Source organism: Balaenoptera acutorostrata, chromosome X (genome assembly GCF_949987535.1).
Source record: "Balaenoptera acutorostrata chromosome X, mBalAcu1.1, whole genome shotgun sequence".
NCBI classification, from domain to species: domain Eukaryota; kingdom Metazoa; phylum Chordata; class Mammalia; order Artiodactyla; family Balaenopteridae; genus Balaenoptera; species Balaenoptera acutorostrata.
In genome coordinates, this window is record NC_080085.1 from 113,170,374 (window position 1) to 113,196,384 (window position 26,011).

Here is a 26,011-nt window from a genome sequence, read left to right on the forward strand (position 1 = left end):
TTTTACTATCAATTGTAATCTTAAAATACGGGCATAGCTGAAAATGTTGATAAGGTAGTATTTAGTACTCAAGACTTATCTCAAGCTGCAGCTGATAATTGAATTGCTTATTCTTACTTTGCTTTTTAGAATTATTTTCAACAGTTTTCCTCCAAAAGAGTTGTCTATTGCAGACTCTGTCAGATGGACTGACTGATCATGCTATGTTTGAAAGGAAGTTTCCATAATTATTTTTGTGGCCTCTAAAACATTTGTCTGCATGTTAGCTATCCTCTCTGGAAAATTGTTCTTCTGTGCTTAGTTACAGAGAATTCCTTATGTGGAAACAAAACAAAACCTTGTCTCCCCTAAAAAGAGACTGTGATTCAATGGTGCTAACCCCAGATTGGGCAGTAGGGGAGGTGGGCAGTAAAGTATTATCTGTTAAAATGTATATTTGAGTACTTAACTATTCAAAAATGTAATAATGATAATAGCTAATAGTTGAACTAGGTGCCGGGTACTTTTCTAAGTGTTTTACGTATATTATTTAATTTTCACAACAACCCTATAATATAGTATTTATTATTATTCCCATTTTACAGTTCAGAAAACTCAGGCACACAGTGGTTAAATAACTTGCCCACAGTCACAGAACTAATAAGTGGTGGTGTCAGGATTTAAACCTAGGCAAGTCTGACTTTAGAGTCTTCGTTCCTGACTGTAAACCACTTGAAGTTGCTTTTGAAATTCAATAGTATGCATACCATGAAGATCTGAAAAAGGAATATTTAAAAGAAATCTGAGAATCCATCCTCAGAAAATAGATTGCTTCCAGCTGGACCAGGATTTAGTAGGCAATGCCTAGAGTAGTAGTTCTTAAAGCGTGGAAGCATCAGCATTATTTGCAAATTTGCAAATTCTCACGCCAGACCCAGACCACCAATCAAAAACTCTGAGGGTAAGGACCAGCAGTCAAAGTTTTAATCTGCCTTCTAGATGATTCTGGTGCACATTGAAATTTGAAAACCACTGATTTAGAAGGCAGAACTGTGGAAAAAATAAAATCCAAGAGAGAAATAGCTGGGGGTGGCTGGAAAAAAAGGCTGAAAAGATTGAGAGTGACAGGTCTAATGGGGACGGGATGGGGAAGGAGGTAAGGGGAATGGGGAGTAGTATACATTGTTAAAGAACCCAAACATCAAAGAAAAACAACATTTGTATATATGTGCTTTAAAAGGCCAGGGAAAAGGAGATTCACTAGATGGATGTATGTTAAATGTCAGAGAGAGGAGAGACATCATCCATATTGCCGTCATTCCTCTGGGAACCAGAAGGAAGGTGAAAATGTGCCTAACTTACCCTGGGCCTAGTGGGGGGAGGTTGTGTGTAGCTGGAAAGTAGCTAGATGAAATAAAACCCTAAAATTTAGTGGAGAGATGAGAGGACTAAGAATATGAGAGGGTAGTGGTGTCAGTCTGCCTTGCACCTGAATCAAGCTAACTGCACACCATGAACTGCTTTTATGAGATGCCTCAGCCTATATAATTTAAAGTCCAGGCTCCTTCACTTGTAATTGTCTAGTTGAATGTCTAAGTTGGGTGTGCTGGATGGAATGAAACCTCTTCTTTGGGTGGGGATGGGAATAACATTAAAGAAACTAGAGAACGTGAAGGGCACAGGTTGATATTTGAGTGAATCGCACACTTACCTCTACAGAATGGCAGTAAAGAACACATTCATGATCACCCATCACATAAAACAGGAGCCTTCATTTTTTGTCATTCCAATTGGTAGGGTTTTTTCTCTACATTTGTTTTATTTGTAAATTTTGTTGATATAAATTATGTGATCATACACTAACAGATGCTCCTCACTCTTGTGCCTTGTTCTGATTTGTGTTTATTTTTAGCACCAGAAAAGTGCCACTGTAAGCCATGAGATGTCTGGTCTGAATTGGAAACCCTTCGTATATGGCGGCCTTGCCTCTATTGTTGCTGAGTTTGGTAAGAATGTGAAAACTGAGAAACCCGCTCCTTAGGGTATAGATATGGTAGCGTTATTTTTGGTAAAAACTAGAGAAGAAGCAAAAAGAAGCTTGCCCTATTTTTTAAAAAAAATTTATCATAAGAAAGTAATGTACTTTTAAAAAAAATATTTATTTATTTATTTGGCTGCACCGGGCCTTCATTGGAGCACGCAGGACCTTCGTTGCTGCGTGCTGGATCTTTGTACGGCATGTGGGATCTTTAGTTGTGGCATGCGGGATCTTTTAGTTGCGGCATGCAGGATCTAGTTCCCTGACCAGGGATCGAACCTGGGCCCCCTGCATTGGGAGCGCAGAGTCTCAACCACTGGACCATCAGGGAAGTCCCGCCCTATTTGTTTTAAAAACTGTTGTCTCAAAGCTATCAAGCAATATTTTCTTTATATATGGAATCTAAAAAAAAATGGTTCTGATGAACCTAGGGGCAGGACAGGAATAAAGACGCAGACGTAGAGAATGGACTTGACATGGGGAGGGGGAAGTGTAAGCTGGGATGAAGTGAGAGAGTGGCATGGACATATATACACTACCAAATGTCAAATAGATAGCTAGTGGGAAGCAGCTACATAGCACAGGGAGATCAGCTCGGTGCTTTGTGACCACCTAGAGGGGTGGGATAGGGAGTGTGGGAGGGAGATGCAAGAAGGGGGAGATATGGGGATATATGTATACATACAGCTGATTCACTTTGTTATACAGCAGAAACTAACACACCATTGTAAAGCAATTATACTCCAATAAAGATGTTAAAAAAAAGATATACACCTTAAAAAAAAGTACTACAAACGGTATGGCAAGTGAAGTTAAGAAAAGTCAATTTTGGGAAGCTGTTTTGATAGTTTAATGATTTGTTAATTTGCTAGGCTTAAGAAACATACATGAAAATATAGAGGGAGTTAGATAAGATAGGGGTTTCTGTTACATTCTTATACAAGTGGCCTTTCTTTGTGCTCAGTTGTTTATAAATTTCTTAGTAAGTATTCAGACTTCCTTTTTTCAAACCTCTTTCCCATTATAGAAGAAAATTGACCAAGATCAAACCAGATTCTTCTCTATTTGATTTTAATTTTGAAATACTTTTAGATTGTGTTTTTTCATCTTCCAAATTTTCTTTCTTAAACTGTTCATAAGTGACCCCAATTCACTAGTTTTTATTGACTTTCTTGGCATATTGTCTGGTGTTACGATATCAAGGTCATCAGTGACCAGAGCTGCATAAACATCTTGTTAGTTTTAGACCTTGAAATAGTCTTTGAAATATATTTTGCCAATATAATGACCACTTCTGTGTGTTGATATAATAAGAGAAAGAAGTTTGGTTAAAGAAATTTTTCCCACTAAGCACTGTGCTGGTGTTAGTCCTGAATTACCTGAGGAACCCAGATGAGTAGGCCAAATAGGACTTTGCCATTATCTTTCATAATACTAGAAAACTATTTCTCATAGACAGATAAAAGAAAAAACCCACAAAACTTTGTAATAGTATTTAAGAGTATGTGGAGCAGCAATCCCATGCTCTCCTATCTTCTTGGTGAAGATTTGGGGAGATTTTATGAGGGAGAAGTAGGGAGACTTGAGGTGGGAGGGGGCAGAAGGAAGAGACAGATAAATGCCAGATTGTATGTTAACAGATGAAATTAAAACATTTAAGTATTTTGCATTTATAGTGTATTAGAACTATCCTAAAGCACTTTATTATATCACAGTTTCAGTTATACTGTGGGTCAAATCCTGCTGCCTAGATATAGTACATTTCACTTTATCAGATACAACTCTTGTCCTCTGATAGTGATATTTAAGTAGAGACCTAGGTGTTAGAAAAAGAACTTTGTCTCATGTTTTAAAAATTACCATTGGCTTAAATTCATCCAAAATTTAACTGTGATTCTTTGGAAAAACTTATAAATGAGTGTGTTCCTTCACAGGAACTTTCCCTGTGGACCTGACCAAAACGCGACTTCAGGTTCAAGGCCAAAGTATTGATGTCCGCTTCAAAGAGATAAAATACCGAGGAATGTTTCATGCCTTGTTCCGAATCTATAAGGAAGAAGGTGTATTGGCTCTGTATTCAGGGTGAGACTGGACTCTTTCCTTACGTCACAAATAGAAATACTTTTTGGAGAAGCCATGTATTTCAGCTGTCTGATAGTTTGTGCCCTTTATATTCACCATTTCAACTTATAATTCAATATTGATGTGCCAGTTTATATTTCACTTGCTTGTAAATCTTGAGCTTTGGATTTTGTGTTCATTTGGCTATAAGTGATACATTTTAAAATGGATATCTCTTTGCAGCATTGGCTTTTTCCTGTTTTCCTGAGAGTCATCCATAGCCACTGTGAATAGCAGCACCAATTCGCAGTATATATTTCTGTGATAATCTTCCTGAGTTGCCAAATACTGACTTGTAAAAAAAATTTTCCTCTTTAAAGAAATACTATTCTGGCAGTTTAAATAGAAAATGCAGAATGAGAGAGCGGGAGACCCATCATTTTTTTGGGCGGATCATCTTTTGGTTATTCATAAGTCGGTGATCTGTTGTCCAGTGTGTTGTTTATCTGCTGCCAATTTACTAGTCCACTCCTGCATCTAGGGTACCAGTTTATTGCTCAGAGAATGGATATCAGTTTTATTATTAACTTATGTTAGACTTAATTTCAAAGATAATTTACTTGGGGGAAAAATCAAGTATTACATCCTTAAGCAAGTGAATCATGGATCATCTGTTTCACCTTGTTCTTTTATTGGCACAGATGATCACAAGATTATTTTTTTCAGCTAGCAAGCAATAAAGTCAGAAATATGCATGTTTTGTCATCATTTTAAAATCTTAACTGTTTGAGCTGCGGCTGTCTTTCTATTTATAACTGCTAAAGTACAGTTCTGCAGTTGGAAGAATCTCAAAGGGAGGTATGAGTGAGAATGTCTCCAGTTTAATAGCAGAACTTAAATAGGGTGAAATCTTGGCTCTGGTACCTCCTTGATAGGATTGAAGATATATCTGCATCTGCTAGGAAGTAAGGTTGATTTTTTAAAAAAAAATCTATGAAGTGGGTAATGGTGTATACTTTTTCTACATTACTGGATTCGATATGCTGATATTTTGTGAAGGATTTTTGCATCTAAGTTCATGAGAGATATTGGCTTGTAGTTAGTTTTCCTTTTCTGTACTGTTGTTTTGGTTTTGTTAGCAGGGTAATACTAGCTTCATAAAATGAGTTGGGAAGTGTTCCCTCTTCTGTTTTCTGGAAGAGATTGTGTAAGATTGGCATTCATTTATTAAATATTTGGTAGAACTCCCCAGTGAAATGATCTGGGTGGGCCTGGAGAGTTCCTTTTTGGGAACTTTTAAATTATAAATTAAAAAATTTTAATGATTATGAGATTATTCAGATTATCTATTTCATCTTGATCGAGTTTTGGTAGTTTGTAGTTTGCAAGGAATTAGTCCATTTCTTCTAAGTTGTTGAATTTATGAGCATAAGGTTGTTTATAGTATCCCTTTATTATTCTTTTAATGACTGCAGAATTGTAGTGCTATTCCCCGTTTCATTCCTGTTGGTGACATTTCTCTTTTTACTACTGGGACCCTTGCTAGAGGTTTATTAGTTTTATTGATTTTTTTCAAAATAACTTTTTGTTTCATTGATTTTTCTTTATTTTCCTGTTTTCAAGTTTATTAATTTATGCTCTTTATTATTTACTTCCTTCTGCTTGCTTTGGGTTCATTTTGCTCTTCTTTTTTCTAGTTTCTTGAGGGTAGGAACTTAGATTATTGATTTTGAGACTTTCCCTCTTTTCTAATGTAAGCATTTTGTGCTATAAATTTCTCTCTCAGCACTGCTTTGGTTGCATCCCACATATGTTAATAGGTTGAATTTTCCTTTTCATTCAATTCTATGTATTTAAAAAATACACCCATGTCACCCATGGATTGTTTAGAAGTATCATTTAATTTCCAAGTGTTTGTGGATTTTCCTTATTGATTTCCAGCTTAATTCCATTATGGTCAGAGAACATATTCTATATGATTTCAATTATTTTAAAGTTTTTGAGGTTTGTTTCATGACCTAGATGTGCTCTCTTGATGAATGTTCCATGGGTGCTTGAAAAAAATGTGTATTTTGCTGTTTTTATGGAATGAGGTGGGTGATGGAAGTGAGTAGGCTGTCTAGATATGTATAATCTGTGAGTGCATGTTAAGTATAACTGACTTTCTTTTTCTTTCCTTCTTTCTGGCAGAATTGCTCCTGCTTTACTAAGACAGGCATCATATGGCACCATTAAAATTGGCATTTACCAGAGCTTGAAGAGATTATTTGTAGAACGTTTAGAAGGTCAGTATAAGACTCCTCATTCTCTTTTGAGGTAACACTCAAAGGGATTGTTGAAATCATGCTTAATGAGAAGTGTTCATCACAGGGTGCCTGAGAATGGGTAACAGTCATTGCAAGGACAAAATAAGCTTGTACTGATTTGGGATTAATCCTTGCAGAGGTGATGTATAGGTTAGAGGGACCTGCTCTTCAAGTTTGTCCCTTTTCCTATCAAACGAACAAAAAAAGGCTTCTGGTCATCACAGAGAGAACATGGAGCAAACTTGTTCAGAAAATTAATGCTGTCCTTATCTACAAGAGGACTTCAACTATAAGGAATCCTCTAGCTGTGGGTTTTGATAAGCTTTGGTCAGATAGAGTAGTTTTATATATATATAAAATATGGCCACCTTAACCCACATTCAGCATTACCATATGTCTCTCTATTTGCTGCTGTAGCTTTTTCAGCTGGATACTATACTAAAATGGTTATTTTACTACAGGCCTGAGGCTGTTGCATAGTTGGGGACAGCTGGAGAGCTTTTCGGTTAGTAATGTCCTTTGAATTGCTTTATTGTCTAAGTCAACTTTTTCTGGAGCCTCTTCTTTGAGGATCCTGAAGGATTCTAGTCCTAAAATAATTTCCTTTCACAGATTCTTCACTTGGGTTTACCTAGTTTTTAATTTGTAGGCTCGTTATGGTGAGGAGGCGTGGTGAAGATTGAATTTTAGAACAATATACACTGTGGTTTCTTTGTTCTTTTCTCTAGCTGAGAGGATTTAGTTCCAAATGACTAGTTTTTCACATTTAACTACAGAAATCTTCTGTCAATAAATAGAGGCTAGTAGATAATACGGCCAATTAAAATTAATATTTAGGTATTTTTTTTCCTATTAGACATAAGATTTTATCCTTTAACATTCGGTTCCTAAGTCTTTAGAGTTGATGATTCTCCAGAAAAAGACTTAAAAATTTTTTTCTTTAGATGTTTGAAATGATTGAAGGAGAAATAGCACATTCTGAATTTATATGGAATATTGGCAGTTATACAGAATAATAGGATATATTCCAGGGTGTTTTAGAAATATTTATTTTAATTTTATATGTTTCAGTACTGATTTGGAACCTAGAAATATTTGAGTTTCTTTATTTTCATAAGCTTTGTGGTTCATTTCTGTAGTCAGTTCTCTGACATGGTTCCCTTTCTCTGATAGCTCAGCACTCTGTTCTCGGAAACTGGTACCTCTTACAAGCAGACCTTTCTTTTTTTTGTTCATTTTTACAGATGAAACTCTTTTAATTAATATGATATGTGGGGTAGTGTCAGGAGTGATATCTTCCACTATAGCCAATCCCACCGATGTGCTAAAGGTAAGAGAAGTCTGGCAGCGTTGGATGTATGCAGTGTGACACGAAAAGAGCGTGAGCTTTGAGTCAGATTTGGGCTCAGATCCCCACTCTGTCACTTGCCAGCTGTAAAACCTTGGGCAAATCACTTAACTGCTTTAAGCCTCAGTTTCCTCATTTGTAAAATGAAGATAATTCAGTATGTATTGCATAGGGTTGTTAAGGATTAAAGATAATATATGTAAACTGTTTATCATTGTACTTGGTAGGTAGTTGATGCTTAATAAATAGTAGTCAATTTATTATGATGTGCATTAATCCATTGGTCTTCAAACTAGAGTATGCAAACCTTTATAGGTTCTTTCTAAGGGGGCTATGCAATTTTAAGGGAATCAATTTCCAGATCCCTTACTTTCTTTGTACCCTTCTCAAAAACTGATCTGAAAATGAGCTTGTGTTTAGAACAGCCCTTGCCCCACTTTACAAAAGAAAGGCACATTCCCCTACCCATTCCAAATCATACTATGGTATATTGACCTGTGGTGTAACCTGGAGTATCAGACAAAGGGATAAATTGAAATACAGTTTTTAGAGAAGCCTCCTTTAATAACTAATCGAAATACCGTAAATCTATAATGTCGCTATCTTTTCCTGTCTTATCCATATTTCTATTAAGGATGAGATTTGGCTTTAAAATGATATATTTTGGCCTATTAGAGATATTCTGAATTCAGAACCAGAACAGTATAGGTTAGTGGTGCTGAGTTTTTTACAACGTAATTGAATTTCTTTCAGATTTTATCAAAATTCAGAATGAAACATTTATTTAATAATGTCAATAATATCAATCTATATCTTATTTAATCTAATAATCTATCTTAATCTAATAATAGCAATCTGCATCTTATTTTTGAGATAAAATGGTTAACATTTTTTACTTATTAACTCATTTAAACTTATGCTAATTAAAAGCACTAAATATATGATTAAAATGTGTAAGAGGATCCCAAGTTTTTAAAAATCATTTTAGGGGGAATGTGAGAAAAAAAAGTAAGAGAACATATGTTTTATTTATTTGAAACCACAAGTAGCTAGGTTGGTGGAGGGGAGATCTATTTTGATTCAGAGTTTTGAGAACCAAGAGAGTGACTTGAAAAACAACACACATGAAAGAAACCAGTGGTGGTTGATGAAGAAACGATATGAAATGATATTTCTGGGTTAAATTGAGAATACTTTAGCTACAGAATTTTTATATCACTTTAGATTTACAGAACAAGTATTTTGAAGATAATTGACTATATCCTAAAACTCTAAAATATTTGCAATATAATTACACTGGTTAGAATGTGCTTTTCAAGAACAATAATATTTAATTCCCTAAAACTTCCTTTGTTATCCATCAGGATCCTAAACTTAATCATATACGTGATTCACTTCAATTTCCTGTTGCTCTGACCTGTCTGGTACAATTACAACCATTGACCAATGCTACAATCTCCCTCTTCCTTTCATATCCTTAGGTAGGGCTGAGTGGTGAGTGGTGCTGGGACGTGGAGGGTCGGGGGTAGTCACAATCCTATGTAGGAGTTATAATCACAGTTGGGCTGTTTAATCCTTTCATTTATCCTTGAATAGATCTTTCTCTGAACTACGTGCCGCTTCCTTGCCTTTGTGTATGTAGTTCTCTTTTTGCCTGCAATGCCTTTTCCCCCTTTCCTCATGAATTTATCCTTCAAGACTGCTCAGGAACAGGGCCAAGACTAGGACAAGGGAGATACTCCCCTTGGGTGCAAAATGTAAGGGTGTGCCAAAAAACTCAATAATCAAGAGAAATAACATTTTTATGCAATAGTTTTCAAAAATTAAAATGAATGTGAAAAATTCATGATGAACAAAATAGCAATATTTTGTACAATCCATCTCACTCACTCTAATCCCGCCCTGTTGGATCCTGTCTTTAATTACAATTTTGATACTTCGTTCATCATGGGTTTTTGTGCATTAATTTTGATTTTTAAAAATATCACATTAAGATATTATTTATCTGGATTACTGAGGTTTTTTACATCACCCCCCCCCCACTACATTTTGTGCCTAAGGAAAGTGCCACACTTGCCTCACCCTCATCCCAGCCCTGGTCAGGAATCACCTGCATAAAGAAGTCTTCTACTTACCATAGGATATTTGTGGTTTCAATTTGTCTTTGTGATAGTTTCTATTCCATTTTAATTTGGTTTAGGTTTTATTTCAAAACTCTTAGTAGTAGCAGTTGAGTTTCCGCATAAAAACATGCTGCTGTAACATGACTTACCAAGAACATTTATTAAAACCTAGAGTTGTGCTTCATGAAAATCAGGCCTACATTTGGGCCACTAGTACTTAGTGACTGACTGCTATGATCTATATGTGCAGTCGGTGGGAAATTGTACCAAATCTTTTACATGGCCTTTTAATGCTGTATCTCCTTTCTTGTGCCTCTCAAAGGCTACTTTGCAGAATACAGTATCATGCTTTTTACAAGTAAAACTCAATTTAAGGTCTTGTAAGCATTAAATTATATTTTTAAACTTTTTTCCTGCTTTTTTTATACTTCAATAAGCAATGCATGTTCAATGTAGTAAAAAGTGGAAGGCAGGAAAAAAACACAAAAGAGAAAAATGCCCACTTGGAGCTTCATCACTTAGACGTAAGCCACTGTCAACATTTGGGTGTGTATGTTCAGTCAGTCTCTTTGTTGAACATATGGTTATTTTTAAGTCTACATGTTTTTGATAAAAATGATATACCATACATACTGCTTTGCAACCTGCTTTTTCTATTTAGCAATTAATTGTTGACATTTTCCAATATCCACAAATATTATCCTACAATAAAATTTTATGGCGGCATAGTATTCCCTTAAATGGATGTATCATAGTTTATGCAACTAATCCTTTGTTGTTATTTTTGGACATATAGGTTGTTTATAGTTTTTCACTAAACTAATCATAGTTTAAATGGATTATTTTCTACCATCACAGAGTACTCATTCTTTCTTTTCCCCAAATTTTCTTCCAACTCCAGAAATGATGGACTTAGTATGAGGAATGTGAGGCTGATAAAAATCATCTTTATAAAATATACTTTGACACAAATTACATTCTTTCTATATGTAGCTTAAGTCATTAATTTCATCATAATAGTAAGCTGATTTTTAATTCCCAAATACTGTTTTCTTCATTTTAAATGAGTGAATCATCTCATTTTGGTTCTCTGTCAAAATAAAATGTTCACCTCTTCCGATTTTAGATTCGAATGCAGGCTCAAGGAAGCTTGTTCCAAGGCAGCATGATTGGCAGCTTCATTGATATATACCAACAAGAAGGTACCAGGGGTCTGTGGAGGGTGAGTACTCTTTTCTTGGTATTATTCTTTACACAATTGCTAGAATTTGCAAAGATTACCTTTTATATAAAGCCATAAAATTGTGAATTGTCACCTTATACTATGTAAGATTCTTGGTAACCTAAAAAATAAGGTAAGAAGCTCCTTATCAGCTGTGAAAGGACCAAAACTTATCAGTCATCTTTATTTCTGCTTAATGTTTGGGGATTGTATGTGTGAGAGAAGTTATATTGTTTGAGATAGCCATTTTGGTTTGTTCAAATTCACAGTGAGTTTAATTTTTCAGTATATATTTTTGCCAGTTTTGTATTAACACAGCAATGTATGTTTATGGTAGTGTCTGTAGTGCTTATGATCAAAAGTTATTGCCTAAAACAACTTTTTTTTTTTAAAGATTTACTCTTTTTTTTTTAATTTTTTTTTTAAAATTTATTTATTTATGGCTGTGTTGGGTCTTCGTTTCTGTGCGAGGGCTTTCTCTAGTTGTGGCAAGTGGGGGCCACTCTTCATCGCGGTGCGCGGGCCTTTCACTATTGGCCTCTCTTGTTGCGGAGCACAGGCTCCAGACACGCAGGCTCAGCAATTGTGGCTCACGGGCCTAGTCGCTCCGCGGCATGTGGGATCTTCCCAGACCAGGGCTCAAACCCGTGTCCCCTGCATTGGCAGGCAGATTCTCAACCACTGCGCCACCAGGGAAGCCCCTAAAACAACTTTTTTAACATTATAAAAGGTAAAAGATGTACTATAAAATGTTGAGAAAATATATAAAAGATAAAAATATCCAGTAGTCCCACTAGCTAGAGATATCACTGTTAACATTTTGTCGTATTATCTTCCAGTCTTCTATCTATACTTTTTAAAACATTTTTGTTCCTGTAATTTTTTATCCAGTTTTAATCACTTAAGTTTGTAATATTAAATAAGACTACTAGTAGTAGAGAGTAGAATGGGAAATCCATTAATAGACTCTTAGAAGGGAGAGCGTTGCTTTTATTATTTCTTTATAATTTTCCCTAACTACTTACTATAAAATTTTCAAACATACAGACAAGTTGGAAGAACAGAACAATGAACACCTACATAGCTGGATTAAATGACTCAAAGTTTGGCCCTATTTGCTTTATCTACTTATGTATATACACACATGCACACATATACCCATACACACACACACACACGTGCACACTCTCTTTTTTTTGTTGTTTAAATATCTAATGAGTCTCTCTCTTTCCTTTTTTTCCTAAACTATTTGAAAGGAAGTTGCAGACATCGTGGTACTCCCCTAAGTACGTCATTATGCATCTCCTAAGAATAAGGACATTCTCCTACATAATAACAATACCATTGTCACACCTAAGAAAATTAATAAGTCCCTAATATCTAATACCCAGTCCATATTCAAATTTCCTTTATTGATGAGATCAGGTCAGTTTTCTTATATAAAATGCTTCCTTGCATTTCCCCTGTATTTCCTGTAAGCTAGAAGTTAGATCTGTTGGCTTGATTAGATGCATGTTAAACATTTCTGGTAAGAGAACTTCATAGATGACACTATTTCATATGCATCACAGCAAGAGACACAAAATGTTAGTTTGTCCCAAAATTGGTGATGCCAAGTTCGTTTACTTGTTAAGATGATGCCTACCAGGTCTTATCATAGTAAAAGGTACGTTTTTTTTCCCCTTTGCAATTAGCAAGTAATTTGTAGGGTAATATTCTAACAACGTGCATATATCCTATTACTTAATGACCTTTTGCCAAATGATCTTAGCATCCGTTAATGATCCTTGACGTTTGCTTTTTGATAAAAAGCACTTAGAGGTACACTTTCTTTTCCTTTTTCTTTCTTTCTTTCTTTCTTTTTTTTTTTTTTGCCACACTGCACGGCATGCGGGATCTTAGTTCCCTGCCCAGGGATCGAACCCGTGCCTCTGCAGTGGAAGTGTGGAGTCTTAACCACTGGACCGCCAGGGAAGTCCCAAGGTACACTTTCTTGGTTAGTCTAATTTAAAACCAGAAAATGGAACTAACTAGAGCTTTTTTCACAAACTAAGGCTAAGGAAAAGACAAAGACAGAACAATAAATAGAATTGGAGATTTTGTCAGGGGAACATAGCTACTTTGTTTTTAATTAAAATAATCTTTTAATTGTGGTAAAATACATATAAAATATCACATTTTTGTACAACCAGTCTCCAGAATTCTTTTCATCCTGCAAAACTGGAACTCTGTACCCATTAAACAACAGCTCCGCATTTCCTCTTCCCCTAGCCCCTGGCCACCAACCTTTTATTATCTCTCTATGAATTTGATGGTTCTGGGTACCTCATATAAGTGGAATCATACACTGTTTGTCTTTTTATTACTGGCTTATTTCACTTAGCATAATGTCCTCAAGGTTCATTCATGTTATCACATGTGTCAGAATTTCCTTTTTAAGGCTGAATAACGTTCCATTATATGCGTATACTACATTTTGTTAATCCAGTCATACATTAATGGACATTTAGTTTGTTTCTATATCTTGGCTCTTGTGAATAATGCTGCTGTGAACATGGATGTGCAGATACCTCTTCAAGACTGATGTCAATTCTTTTGTGTATATACCCAAAAGTAGGATTGCTGGATTGTATGGTAATTCTATGTTTAATTTTTTGAGGAACTGAACATAGCTACTTTTATGATCCAGGCTATTTACTCCACCCAGGCATGTAAGGAGAAGTGAAGTATATTGTGTTATGTATTCTTTTGACACAGACATGTATTATTTACATATTAAAATATGGGAATCTTTTTTTCATTTCAACAAGGAAATATGTTTACCTTTTTCTTCAAACACATGTCTGTATTTTATTTTCCTGCTTTGATTGTAACATGGGTACTGGAAACATTTCACTTTCACTGGAAACACTTCACTTTCTTCCAAACTCCATTGTAAGAAATAACAACAGGAGTACAGTAATAAAGAGTAACTGGCACCTAGGTCAGAGTTAGACAGACAGTCGAGTAGTGAACTGGAGAGCACTTGCCCTGTTCATTGCTGTCATGCACCACGTTGAGTCCAGTGTGGCCAAATTTTCTGGGCTTTCAAGAGAAGCTGGAAATTTGCATTCCTGTGTGAAATATCCATTCCTGTGGTTTTGTTTTTGTTTTATGTTGACAGCTAATTCAGCCTTCTAAGAAACACTGTGTAGGCCCCACAAAACATGTCTGTGACCTGAATTCAGCCCGTGGGGCCTTACGGTTCACCAAATTAGTCTTCTGAGGCCATCTTCTAACAGAGTTGAGCAGGTGGAAGGATCAGAGAGGAAGGTACTGCTGGGCCAGCCAGCCTGATGAGCAGAATCAAGCATCTCCTGATGACAGCACAGCTACATCACTTCCACTTTATAAATGGAGTTTGGGAATTTAGAGATGATTGAACTCTTTAATTATAACAGGTATCACAGAAAGCAGTTGTTCCCCATGGTATGTTATTTTCAGTTTTTTAAATGATATTTAAATTTAAACACAATTGTAAAAGTAAAACATTCCTTGTGAAAATTTTTACAAAAATTTGGCATGTGTGTGTATGCCTTTTCCCCTAAAGTTAGAATAATACTATAAATAATTTTATGTCTTACCTTCTTCAGCGTTACAGACATTTTCTCGTGTCATTCATATTCTTCAAAAACAGGACTTTTAATGCTCTGGCAGTCCTGTGTTGTAACATGAGCTGTGATAGGAATACTGTACTAGTGAGTGAAAAGCTGATAGTGTTATCACAGGAGGACTCATAAGGAGGTACTCCTTTGCCTTGGCCTTCTCCCTAGCTGCATCATACCTTTGCTGTCATCCTAGTGTGTCCTTTCTGCACATCCTAAATTCTGTGAAATAAACTTGAAAGCTCTCCTCTCCCTACTGACTTTTGCTTCATGGTTTTATTTTTAATAACATCTTTATTGAGATAATTCATATACCATAAAAATTTGCCATCTTAAAGTGTACAATTTAATGTTTTTTGGATATCCAAAGACTTGTGCAACCATCACCACTGTCTAAGTTTAGAACATTTTTATCACCACAAAAAGAAACGCCATATCCATTAATAGTCACTTCCCATGACCTCCAACCTTCCCAGACCTAGACAACCACTAATCTAGTTTCTGTCTCTATAGATTTACCAATTCTGGCATTTCATGTAAATGGAATTATACAATATGTGGCATTTATGACTAGCTTCTTTAGTTTAACGTACTGTTTTTAAGTTTCATCTATGTTTTAGCATTTATCAGTACTTCATTTCTTTTTATGGCTGAATAATAATTCCATTGTATGTATATACCACATTTTGTTTATCCCTTCATCAATTAATAAGCATTTGGGTGGTTTGTACTTTTTGGCTATTATGAATAATGCTGTTATGAACATTCATGCACAAGTTTTTGCATAAATATATGTTTATAATTTTCTTGGGTATGTATCTAGATGTGAAATTGCTGGGTCATGTAGTAATTCTCTGTTTAACCTTTGAGGAATTGCCAAAGTGTTTATCACAGTGGCTGCCCTATATTGTATTCCCACCAGCAGTGTATAAGTGTATATCTTCTTTGGGGAAATGTCTATTAGATCTTTTGCCCATTTTTTAATTGGGTTGTTTGTCTTTTTATTATTGAGTTGTAAGAGTTCTTTATTTTGGATACTAGTCCATATATAATATATGATATATACTAGTCCAGATATATGATTTGCAAATATTTTCTCCCATTGTGTGGGTTGTCTTTTCACTTTCTTGATGGTATCCTTTGAATCACAAAAATGTTTAATTGTGATAAAGTCCCATTTATCTATTTTCTCTTTCGTTGCTTGTGCTTTGGGTGTCATATCAATGATTTTATTTTTTAGTACAGTAAGTGAATTGGGAATTTATAAATGTTCCGGTATTAGCTATTGATTTGAAGGAGGAATAACTCCTATACTTCAGACTTGGATTTTTTCTGTTATTTTTTAATTCCTGACTTACTTTGTTCACTTTTAGACTTATGTCGCTACCAGTGTATTTCCTTGGTGTCTCATGTCACTTATGTTTTGTAGGGTGTTGTCCCAACTGCTCAGCGGGCTGCCATCGTTGTGGGAGTAGAGCTACCAGTCTATGACATTACAAAGAAGCACTTAATATTGTCAGGGGTGATGGGAGACACAATCTTAACTCACTTTGTGTAAGTAGGATAGGTTGTACTCATTCCATATATTCAGTACTTTAAGCACAAAAAGCATCTTTCACTGAAGTCCTCATGTAGAATTGATAATGGGTACATATGGTCTAAATACCTTTTTCTCTCTCATCACCAGAACTTCAAGCCTTCTGATACAGGTACAGAGATTCCAGATGCTGTGGGCACTTTGGTACTTGGGGGCAGTGTCTAATACAGTAGCCTATCAGATGTCTGTAGGATTTGCATTTGTTCATACACAGCCTCTGTATCTAATAAACTCATCTTTTATTTGCTTTGGTTAATTTTGGATCAGAAAGCAAATTTTCTCAATGAGAAACAGAATAAAAGGGTGAAATTTTATAGGGCCTGTGAAACAAAACCACAGTTTTGGGCTGAAGACTGTTGCTAATTTCATCCTATGTTTTCTTCATCTTGCAACTTTTATGATATTTTACTACTCAAATGCATTTGGCATATGATGCTGTGGTTTGAAAAATTTACATAACTAATAGATGATGCATAATACTTCCTGCTTAGGGAACTTGCTAGACTTATAAACTGTCCCCTTAAAAAAAAAAAAGGCTATCTGAATTTTGGATTGAAAAGTGAAGGGGACAACTTTTGAATAATGTAAAGATTAGTAAAGATTTTCTTTCTCTTTAGATTGTAATGAAAGGGCAAGTGCCAGGTTTTATCTGATGAGTCTGACTCATTGTACATTTATGTTTGGACTAATTTCAGTTTAAGCGGGCAGAGGTGCAAGTGGGGCAGTCTATCTTCTTAAAGTTTTTATCTTTAGTTCCAGCTTTACGTGCGGCTTGGCTGGGGCTCTGGCTTCCAATCCAGTTGATGTGGTTCGAACTCGCATGATGAACCAGAGGGCAATTGTGGGACATGTGGACCTCTACAAGGGCACTTTGGATGGTATTTTAAAGGTACACACACTGTGAACTTGGATTGTATTTTTAATTTTCTTTGATGTCTCAGACCTTCTTGCAGTCCTTATTCTTAGTTGCTGCATTTCATTCTGAAGATGGAAGAATCATTATGTCTATTTTTAGTAGCCTCTCAGAGTAATTCCTAGGTAGAAAAGCTGTCTCCTTGGCAATCTGCTGATGCACAGTGGTCCTTAATATTATTATTCCAGTTTGAATGCTTAAGACTGCACGATACTTTTATCAATAGCACCATGTAGAATTACTGGTAGAAAGGACTTAACATATCCCACATTTGCCCATTTCAGACAAGGCAGAGATGCTATAATAGAAAATCTGGTACTTGGTTTCCGTTCAGCATTGTGCTGTTGTTCACGGTTTGGCTTTGAAAGTTTCTGCTATGTTGTGTTTGTAGGAAGCTGAATATCATACACGTATTGTGTATTATATAATCATTCGTGATAATACTTCTACAAAAAACAAATTTGGAGCTAAAATATGATACTGTCATATGGTTTCTCAGTTTAGTTAACAACTATTATCTATCAGGCACCATTTTAGTATGTACAGAAAAATTACAGTGCACCACATGTATACAAACAGATAATCAACACATCTTGTCAAGTGATAAACTCAGGGGTCTATGGGAGGAAATTTTAGTCCAATTTGGAAGTTTGGGATAGGTTTCCTGTAGATGGAGGCATCTAAAATAATAGTAACTCACATCTGTTGAGTGCTTTCCTGTGTATCGGGGACTGTCCTAATGAGACTTACATGTATTCATTCATTTAATCCTCACCATTACAGCATACTGAAGTGCTAAGATTAACTAACCTGCCCAAGGTTTCACAGCTAGTAAGTGGGAGAGCTGGGATTTCAACTTAGACCATTGGCTTCAACCCAACATTCTTCACACTGTGGTGCCTTCCTCATGTTGGTGGCTGAGGGTTAGTTAGGTTATAAAGGATATTGAATGCTATGCTGAGATGCTTGGACTTATTCTTTTACTTGATGAGGAGCTATTGAAAGATTTTAATCAGGTCAGATTTACGTTTTAAATAGATCACACTGGCTTTGTGGAGACAGTTGTTCTCAATCTTAGATGCACACTGCAGTCACCTGGGGAACATTCACAGCTTCTGCACCCACCTTAAACCAATGACCTCAGAATGCCTGGGGTGGGAGCCAGGTTGTCAGTATTTTGAAAACTCCTCAGGTGATTGCAATGTTCGCCCAAGGTTGAAAACCATTAATCTAAGGGTTTGTGTCTTCTGTGCTAGGCACTGTTCTAGGTTGGTGAACAAAAAAGTCCTGGCCTTCGTGACATTTTAATTCTTATAGGAAGAGACAGATAAACACATAGGAAGTGAGGATAAGTAGACAAGTACAAAATACTCTTTCAAGAAGGTTGGCTAAGAGGAGATAGAGGGTATAATAATATAGTAATAGCATTTATTGAATGTTTATTATGTGCCACACACTAGAGTATATCCTTTAACTCCCAGCAACCCTATAGAGTGGATAATATCTTTGCCATTTTATACAGGAGAGAACTCAGGTTCAGAGTAGCTAAGTATTTACCCAAGATTATACACCTAATAAGTGGCAGATCTGGGATTTAAATCAGGGTTTGTTTGATTCCAGAGTTTATACTTGTAACCACTATGCTGTATGATATTGTCAGAAACATATTTTCATGTTGACAGTAACCTTTAAGTACTTAAATTTACTCACTCATTCACTTACTTGCTATTAAAATTCTTTAAAACAACTTTGCTCTTTATTGTCATCATACTTTTTTATTTTATCTATAAGAGTGCCATAACACTTTGGTGAATGAAATTATGCATTCATCTCTGACGTAGAAATGAGCAGCTGCAAATCTCATCCTGTTACCTCTATATTAAAACCCTTGAATGGCTTCTCTCTGATGCAAGGTCCATATGATTTGACCCCTTTTTACCTCTACAGCCTTATCTTTGCTACCTTTACTCTGTATTCCAGACATACTGAACAAGTTCTAGTACTAGACTTTTCTTTCATTCCCAAGTTTTCACCCATGCCATATACTTTGTTAGACGGCTAGCTTCTACTCATTTTTCAGATTGCATTATTTTTTCATAAAGGCCTTCCCTGACCATTAAACTGTGTATGTGTATGTAGTTTTATATACTTGCTCTGTCATAGCATTTAATATATTTTAAAAAACATCTTTTTTGATGTTTTTTTAACTTCATGAAATTCATAAAGTTCACCTATTCAGAGTGAATAGGCTTTTGGTATATTCACAGATATGTGCAACTATCATCACCACAGTCAACTTTAGAACATTTTCATGACCTCAGAAAGAAACCCTGTGCCCTTTAGCTATTACCTCCCTATCTTCCCAGCCCTAAGAAACTACTAATGTACTTTTATCTCTGTAGATTTGCCTATTCTGGATATCTTATATAAATGGAATCATGCAATATGTGAGCTTTTTGACTGGCTCATTTCACTTATCATAATGTTTCAAGGTTCATCCATGCTGTAGCATGTATCAGTACAGGCATACCTCAGAGGTATGCTTCCAGACCACCACAATAAAGCAAATGTCGCAATAAAGCAAATGTCGCAATAAAGCGAGTCACATGAACTTTTTGGTTTCCCAGTGCATGTAAAAATTATGTTTACGCTATACAGTAGTCTATGAAGTGTGCATTAGTATTGTCTTAAAAAAATGTACATACCTTGATTTGCTAAAAAATGTTAACCATCATCTGAGCCTTCAGTGAGTCATTTCTTTGCAATAGTAACATCAAAGATTACAGATCACCATAACAAATATAATATAATGAAAAAGTTTGAAATATGACGAGAATTACCAAAAGTGACAGAGAGATACAAAATGAGCAAGTGCTGTTGGAAAAATGGTGCTGATAGACTTGCTCCATGCAGGGTTGCCACAAACCTTCAATTTGTTAAAAATCCACTATCTGCAAAGTGTAGTAAAGTGAAGTGCAATAAAATGAGGTATGCCTGTACTTTGTTCCTTTTTATGGTTGGGTAATATTCTGCTGTATGGCTGTATCACATTTGTTACATTTTATTGTCTAGTTGAACCTTGAGCAACATGAGTTTGAACTGCACGGGTCCATTTATATGCAGATTTTTTTCAAGAGTAAATACTACGGTACTGCACAACCTGTGGTTGGTTGACTCTCTGGATGTAGAGGGCTGAAAATAAGTTATATGAGGACTTTTGACTGCATGGAGGGTCGGTGCCTCTAAACACCTGCATTGTTCAAGAGTCAATTGTAATTGCTTTTAATGGCTGTCTGCCCAGTAGACTCTAAGTTCCGTGAAGGCAGGGCCATATGCATCTTGTTTATCACTTTATCCACAGCAAATTATTTGTTGAATGAATGTATAACTTCATGAAGTAGCCTCTTGTCTCTGTGTATCTACAGAAGTTCTTGCTTGTTTTCACTCAACTGCCTCAAGCCAAAAAGTGTGCATCCCAGTTCTAATGTTTGGAAGAAGTTAGTCCCTGTTTTGGAGCTCTACGAGGATTCATATGGCTCATGAGAGTGTTAGAGGCTGTGTGTGTGTGTGTGTGTGTGTGTAAAAGTTTGTGTGTTCATTTACTCAACAAATATTTATTCAGATATTTAGTGGAGACTTTACTGTGCCAGACAGTGTTACGTGGTGGGATAGAATGGTGAAGAAGACCAACATGGTCCCTGCTTTTCTGGAGATTACATTCTAGTTGAGGGAGACAGACAATAAACACACAGGTAATAAACAGTGTAATTTCATTATTCCAAATCTTTTTTTGGTCACGCTGTGCAGCATGCGGAATCTTAGTTCCCCGACCAGGGATAAAATCCATGCCCCCTGCATTGGGAGTGCGGAGTCTTAACCACTGGACCACCAGGGAAGTCCAATAAACAGTATAACTTCAGATGGAAGTAAATACTATGAAGAAACTAACACAGCATAATGAGATAGTGACTTGGTGATAGTGGTGGGGAACTACTTCAGCTAGGATGGCCAGGGAAAGGCTGTGAGGAGGTGACATTTGAGCAGAGGTCTGAATGATGAGAAGAAGGTGGCCACGAGAAGATCTGAGAGAAAAGCATTCCAAAAAGAGGGAGTGGGTACAAAGGCCCTGAGTTGGGAATGAGTTGGACATGTTCAAGGGTTAAAAACAAGGCTGGTATGGCTGCATGTGATGAATAAAGGAAAAAGTAGTAGGAAATGAAACTGGAGAGAGAGGCAGGGGCTAAATCATGCAGGTCATTAAAGAAAATTTGCAGTTAGAATGAAATCCACTGGGAATTCATTGGAGAGCTTTAAACAGAAAAGTGACTATCTGATTTATAATTTTAAAAGATTGCTTTGGCTTCTCGGTGGAGATTGTAGACCAGTTCCAGGTGAGAGGTGATGGGGTTTGGTTGTATCTCTCAGGTGCCTTATCTTAGCAGTCTATGATTCTAGGTTATCTGTATCCAGGATTTATTTTGGTTGATTTTCACAATTTTCCAACATCAATTTTGGTCTGAGACCTATAGCATTTGCTGATGATCCATTGGGGCAAGCATATTACCACTATGTTTCCATAAATAGTACCCTTATTCTGTTACTATTTGCTTTAAAAATGATTAATAAGGATAATCGTATTGAGTGTTCTTAATCTATAGGATGGGATAAGGGATATTTAGATGTCTGGATTCTCATATTGTTGTCTTATCCAAATATTCATTTTTTAGTATACTGGTGGGTTTCACTTCACCAGTGGGAAGGCAAAATAACATTTTTTTCAATGTAGAATACAATGCCTAACACACAGGAGTTACTTAATAGATATTTATGCATTAAACAGGAACTGTTTCTGTTGGTGAAATTCAATACACATCATCAATTTATGACCTTTGGTATGCATTATTTGTCATTTAATTCTTTTGTTTTTGAATTTTTGAATTTTATTTTATTTATTTTTTTATACAGCAGGTTCTTATTAGTCATCAATTTTATACACATCAGTGTATACATGTCAATCCCAATCGCCCAATTCAGCACACCACCACCACCACCCCCCGCCACTTTCCCCCCTTGGTGTCCATACGTTTGTTCTCTACATCTGTGTCTCAATTTCTGCCCTGCAAACCGGTTCATCTGTACCATTTCTCTAGGTTCCACATATATGTGTTAATGTATGATATTTGTTTTTCTCTTTCTGACTTACTTGACTCCGTATGACCGTCTCTAGATCCATCCACGTCTCTACAAATGACTCCATTTCATTCCTTTTTATGGCTGAGTAATATTCCATTGTATATATGTACCACATCTTCTTTATCCATTCATCTGTTGATGGACATTTAGGTTGCTTCTATGACCTGGCTATTGTAAATAGTGCTGCAATGAACACTGGGGTGCATGTGTCTTTTTGAATTATGGTTTTCTCTGGGTATATGCCCAGTAGTGGGATTGCTGGGTCATATGGTAGTTCTGGTTTTAGTTTTTAAAGTAACCTCCATACTGTTCTCCATAGTGGCTGTATCAATTTACATTCCCACCAACAGTGCAAGAGGGTTCCCTTTTCTCCACACCCTCTCCAGCATTTGTTGTTTGTAGATTTTCTAATGATGCCCATTCTAACTGGTGTGAGGTGATACCTCATTGTAGTTTTGATTTACATTTCTCTAATAATTAGTGATGTTAGCAGCTTTTCATGTGCTCCTTGGAGATCTGTATGTCTTCTTTGGAGAAATGTCTATTTAGGTCTTCTGCCCATTTTTGGATTGGGTTGTTTGTTTTTTTAATATTGAGCTGCATGAGCTGTTTATATATTTTGGAGATTAAGCCTTTGTCCATTGATTCGTTTGCAAATATTTTCTCCCATTCTGAGGGTTGTCTTTTCGTCTTGTTTGTAGTTTCCTTTGCTTTGCAAAAGCTTTGAAGTTTCATTAGTTCCCATTTGTTTATTTTTGTTTTTATTTCCATTACTCTAGGAGGTGGATCAAAAACGATCTTGCTGTGGTTTATGTCAAAGAGTGTTCTTCCTATGTTTTCCTCTAAGAGTTTTATAGTTTCCGGTCTTACATTTAGGTCTCTAATCCATTTTGAGTTTATTTTTGTATACAGTGTTAGGGAGTGTTCTAATTTCATTCTTTTACATATAGCTGTCCAGTTTTCCCAGCACCCCTTACTGAAGAGACTGTCTTTTCTCCATTGTATATCCTTGCCTCCTTTGTCATAGATTAGTTGACCACAGGTGCGTGGGTTTATCTCTGGGCTTTCTATCCTGTTCCATTGATCTATATTTCTGCTTTTGTGCCAGTGCCATATTGTCTTGATTACTGTAGCTTTGTAGTATAGTCTGAAGTCAGGGAGTCTGATTCCTCCAGCTCCGTTTTTTTTCCCTCAAGACTGCTTTGGCTATTCGGGGTCTTTTGTGTCTCCATACAAATTTTAAGATGATTTGTTCTAGTTCTGTAAAAAATGCCACTGGTAATTTGATAGGGATTGCATTGAATCTGTAGATTGCTTTGGGTAGTATAGTAATTTTCACAATATTGATTCTTCCAATCCAAGAACATGGTATATCTCTCCATCTGTTGGTATCATCTTTAATTCCTTTCACCAGTGTCTTATAGTTTTCTGCATACAGGTTTTTGTCTCCTTAGGTAGGTTTATTCCTAGGTATTTTATAATTTTTGTTGCAATGGTAAATGGGAATGTTTCCTTAATTTCTCTTTCAGATTTTTCATTAGTGTGTAGGAGTGCAAGAGATTTCTGTGCATTCATTTTGTATCCTGCAACTTTATCAGATTCATTGATTAGCTCTAGTAGTTTTCTGGTGGCAGCTTTAGGATTCTCTATGTATAGTATCATGTCATCTGCAAGCAGTGACAGTCTTCCTTCTTCTTTTCCAATTTGTATTCCTTTTATTTTTTCTTCTCTGATTGCCGTGGCTAGGACTTCCAAAACTATGTTGAATAACAGTGGTGAGAGTGTACATCCCTGTCTTGTTCCTGATCTTAGAGGAAATGCTTTCAGTTTTTCACCATTGAGAATGATGTTTGCTGTGGGTTTGTCATATATGGCCTCTATTATGTTGAGGTAGGTTCCCTCTATGCCCACTTTCTGGAGAGTTTTTACCAAAAAAGGGTGCTGAATTTTGTCAGAAGGTTTTTCTGCATCTATTGAGATCATATGGTTTTTATTTTTCAGTTTGTTGATATGGTGTATCACATTGATTGATTTGCATATATTGAAGAATCCTTGCATCCCTGGGATAAATCTCACTTGATCATGGTGTATGATCCTTTTAATGTGTTGTTGGATTGTGTTTGCTAGTATTTTGTTGAGGATTTTTGCATCTATATTCATCAGTGATATTGGTCTGTAATTTTCTTTTTTTGTAGTAGTTTTGTCTGGTTTTGGTATCAGGGTGATGATGGCCTCATAGAATGAGTTTGGGAGTGTTCCTGCAATTTTTTGGAAGAGTTTGAGAAGGATGGGTGTTAGCTCTTCTCTAAATGTTTGATAGAATTCACCTGTGAAGCCATCTGGTCCTGGACTTTTCTTTGTTGGAAGATTTTTAATCACAGTTTCAATTTCATTACTTATGATTGGTCGTTCATATTTTCTATTTCTTCCTGGTTCAGTCTTGGAAGGTTATACCTTTCTAAGAATTTGTCCATTTCTTCCAGGTTGTCCATTTTATTGGCATAGAGTTGCTTGTAGTAGTCTCTTATGATGCTTTGTATTTCTGCAGTGTCTGTTGTAACTTCTCCTTTTTCATTTCTGATTTTATTGATTTGAGTCCTCTCCCTCTTTTTCTTGATGAGTCTGGCTGAAGGTTTATCAATTTTGTTTAGCATCTCAAAGAACCAGCTTTCAGTTTTATTGATCTTTGCTATTGTTTCCTTCATTTCTTTTTTATTTATTTCTGATCTGATCTTTATTATTTCTTTCCTTCTGCTAACTTTAGGTGTTTTTTGTTCTTCTGTCTCTAATTGCTTTAGGTGTAAGGTTAGGTTATTTGAGATTTCTCTTGTTTCTTCAGGTAGGATTGTATTGCTATAAACTTCCCTGTTAGTACTGCTTTTGCTGCATCCCATAGGTTTTGGGTCGTCGTGTTATCCTTGTCATTTGTTTCTAGGTATTTTTTAAATTTCCTCTTTGATTTCTTCAGTGATCTCTTGGTTATTTAGTAACGTATTGTTTAGCCTCCATGTGTTTGTGTTTTTTATGTTTTTTTCCCTGTAATTGATTTCTAATCTCATAGCGTTGTGGTTGGAAAAGATGCTTGATATGATTTCAGTTTTCTTAAATTTACCGAGGCTTGATTTGTGACCCAGGATATGATCTATCCTGGAGAATGTTCCATGTGTAGTTGAGAAGAAAGTGTAATCTGCTATTTTTGGATGGAATGTCCTATAAATATCAATTAAATTTATCTGGTCTGTTGTGTCATTTAAAGCTTGTGTTTCCTTATTAATTTTCTGTCTGGATGATCTGTCCATTGGTGTAAGTGAGGAGTTAAAGTCCCCCACTATGATTGTGTTACTGTCGACTTCCTCTTTTATAGCTGTTAGCAGTTGCCTTATGTATTGAGGTGCTCCTGTGTTGGGTGCATAGATATTTATAGTTGTTATATCTTCTTCTTAGATTGATCCCTTGATCATTATGTAGTGTCCTTCTTTGCCTCTTGTAATAGTCTTTATTTTAAAGTCTATTTTGTCTGATATGAGAATTGCTACTCCAGCTTTCTTTTGATTTCCATTTGCATGGAATATCTTTTTCCATCCCCT

At 36.0% G+C, this 26,011-nt stretch overlaps 1 protein-coding gene across 2 annotated transcripts in view; it reads left to right on the plus strand.

Moving 5' to 3' along the window:
- Nucleotides 1-26,011, plus strand: part of SLC25A14 (solute carrier family 25 member 14) — a 38,365-nt gene that overhangs the window by 4,210 nt on the left and 8,144 nt on the right. For both annotated transcript variants that reach the window (XM_057537511.1, XM_057537510.1), the window contains 7 exons: nucleotides 1,892-1,985; nucleotides 3,952-4,099; nucleotides 6,269-6,363; nucleotides 7,629-7,714; nucleotides 10,982-11,077; nucleotides 16,151-16,275; nucleotides 17,072-17,207. In XM_057537511.1, the coding sequence (XP_057393494.1) occupies nucleotides 1,922-1,985; nucleotides 3,952-4,099; nucleotides 6,269-6,363; nucleotides 7,629-7,714; nucleotides 10,982-11,077; nucleotides 16,151-16,275; nucleotides 17,072-17,207 (750 nt within the window). In that variant the 5' untranslated portion in view covers nucleotides 1,892-1,921. The remainder of the gene's footprint in view (nucleotides 1-1,891; nucleotides 1,986-3,951; nucleotides 4,100-6,268; nucleotides 6,364-7,628; nucleotides 7,715-10,981; nucleotides 11,078-16,150; nucleotides 16,276-17,071; nucleotides 17,208-26,011) is intronic.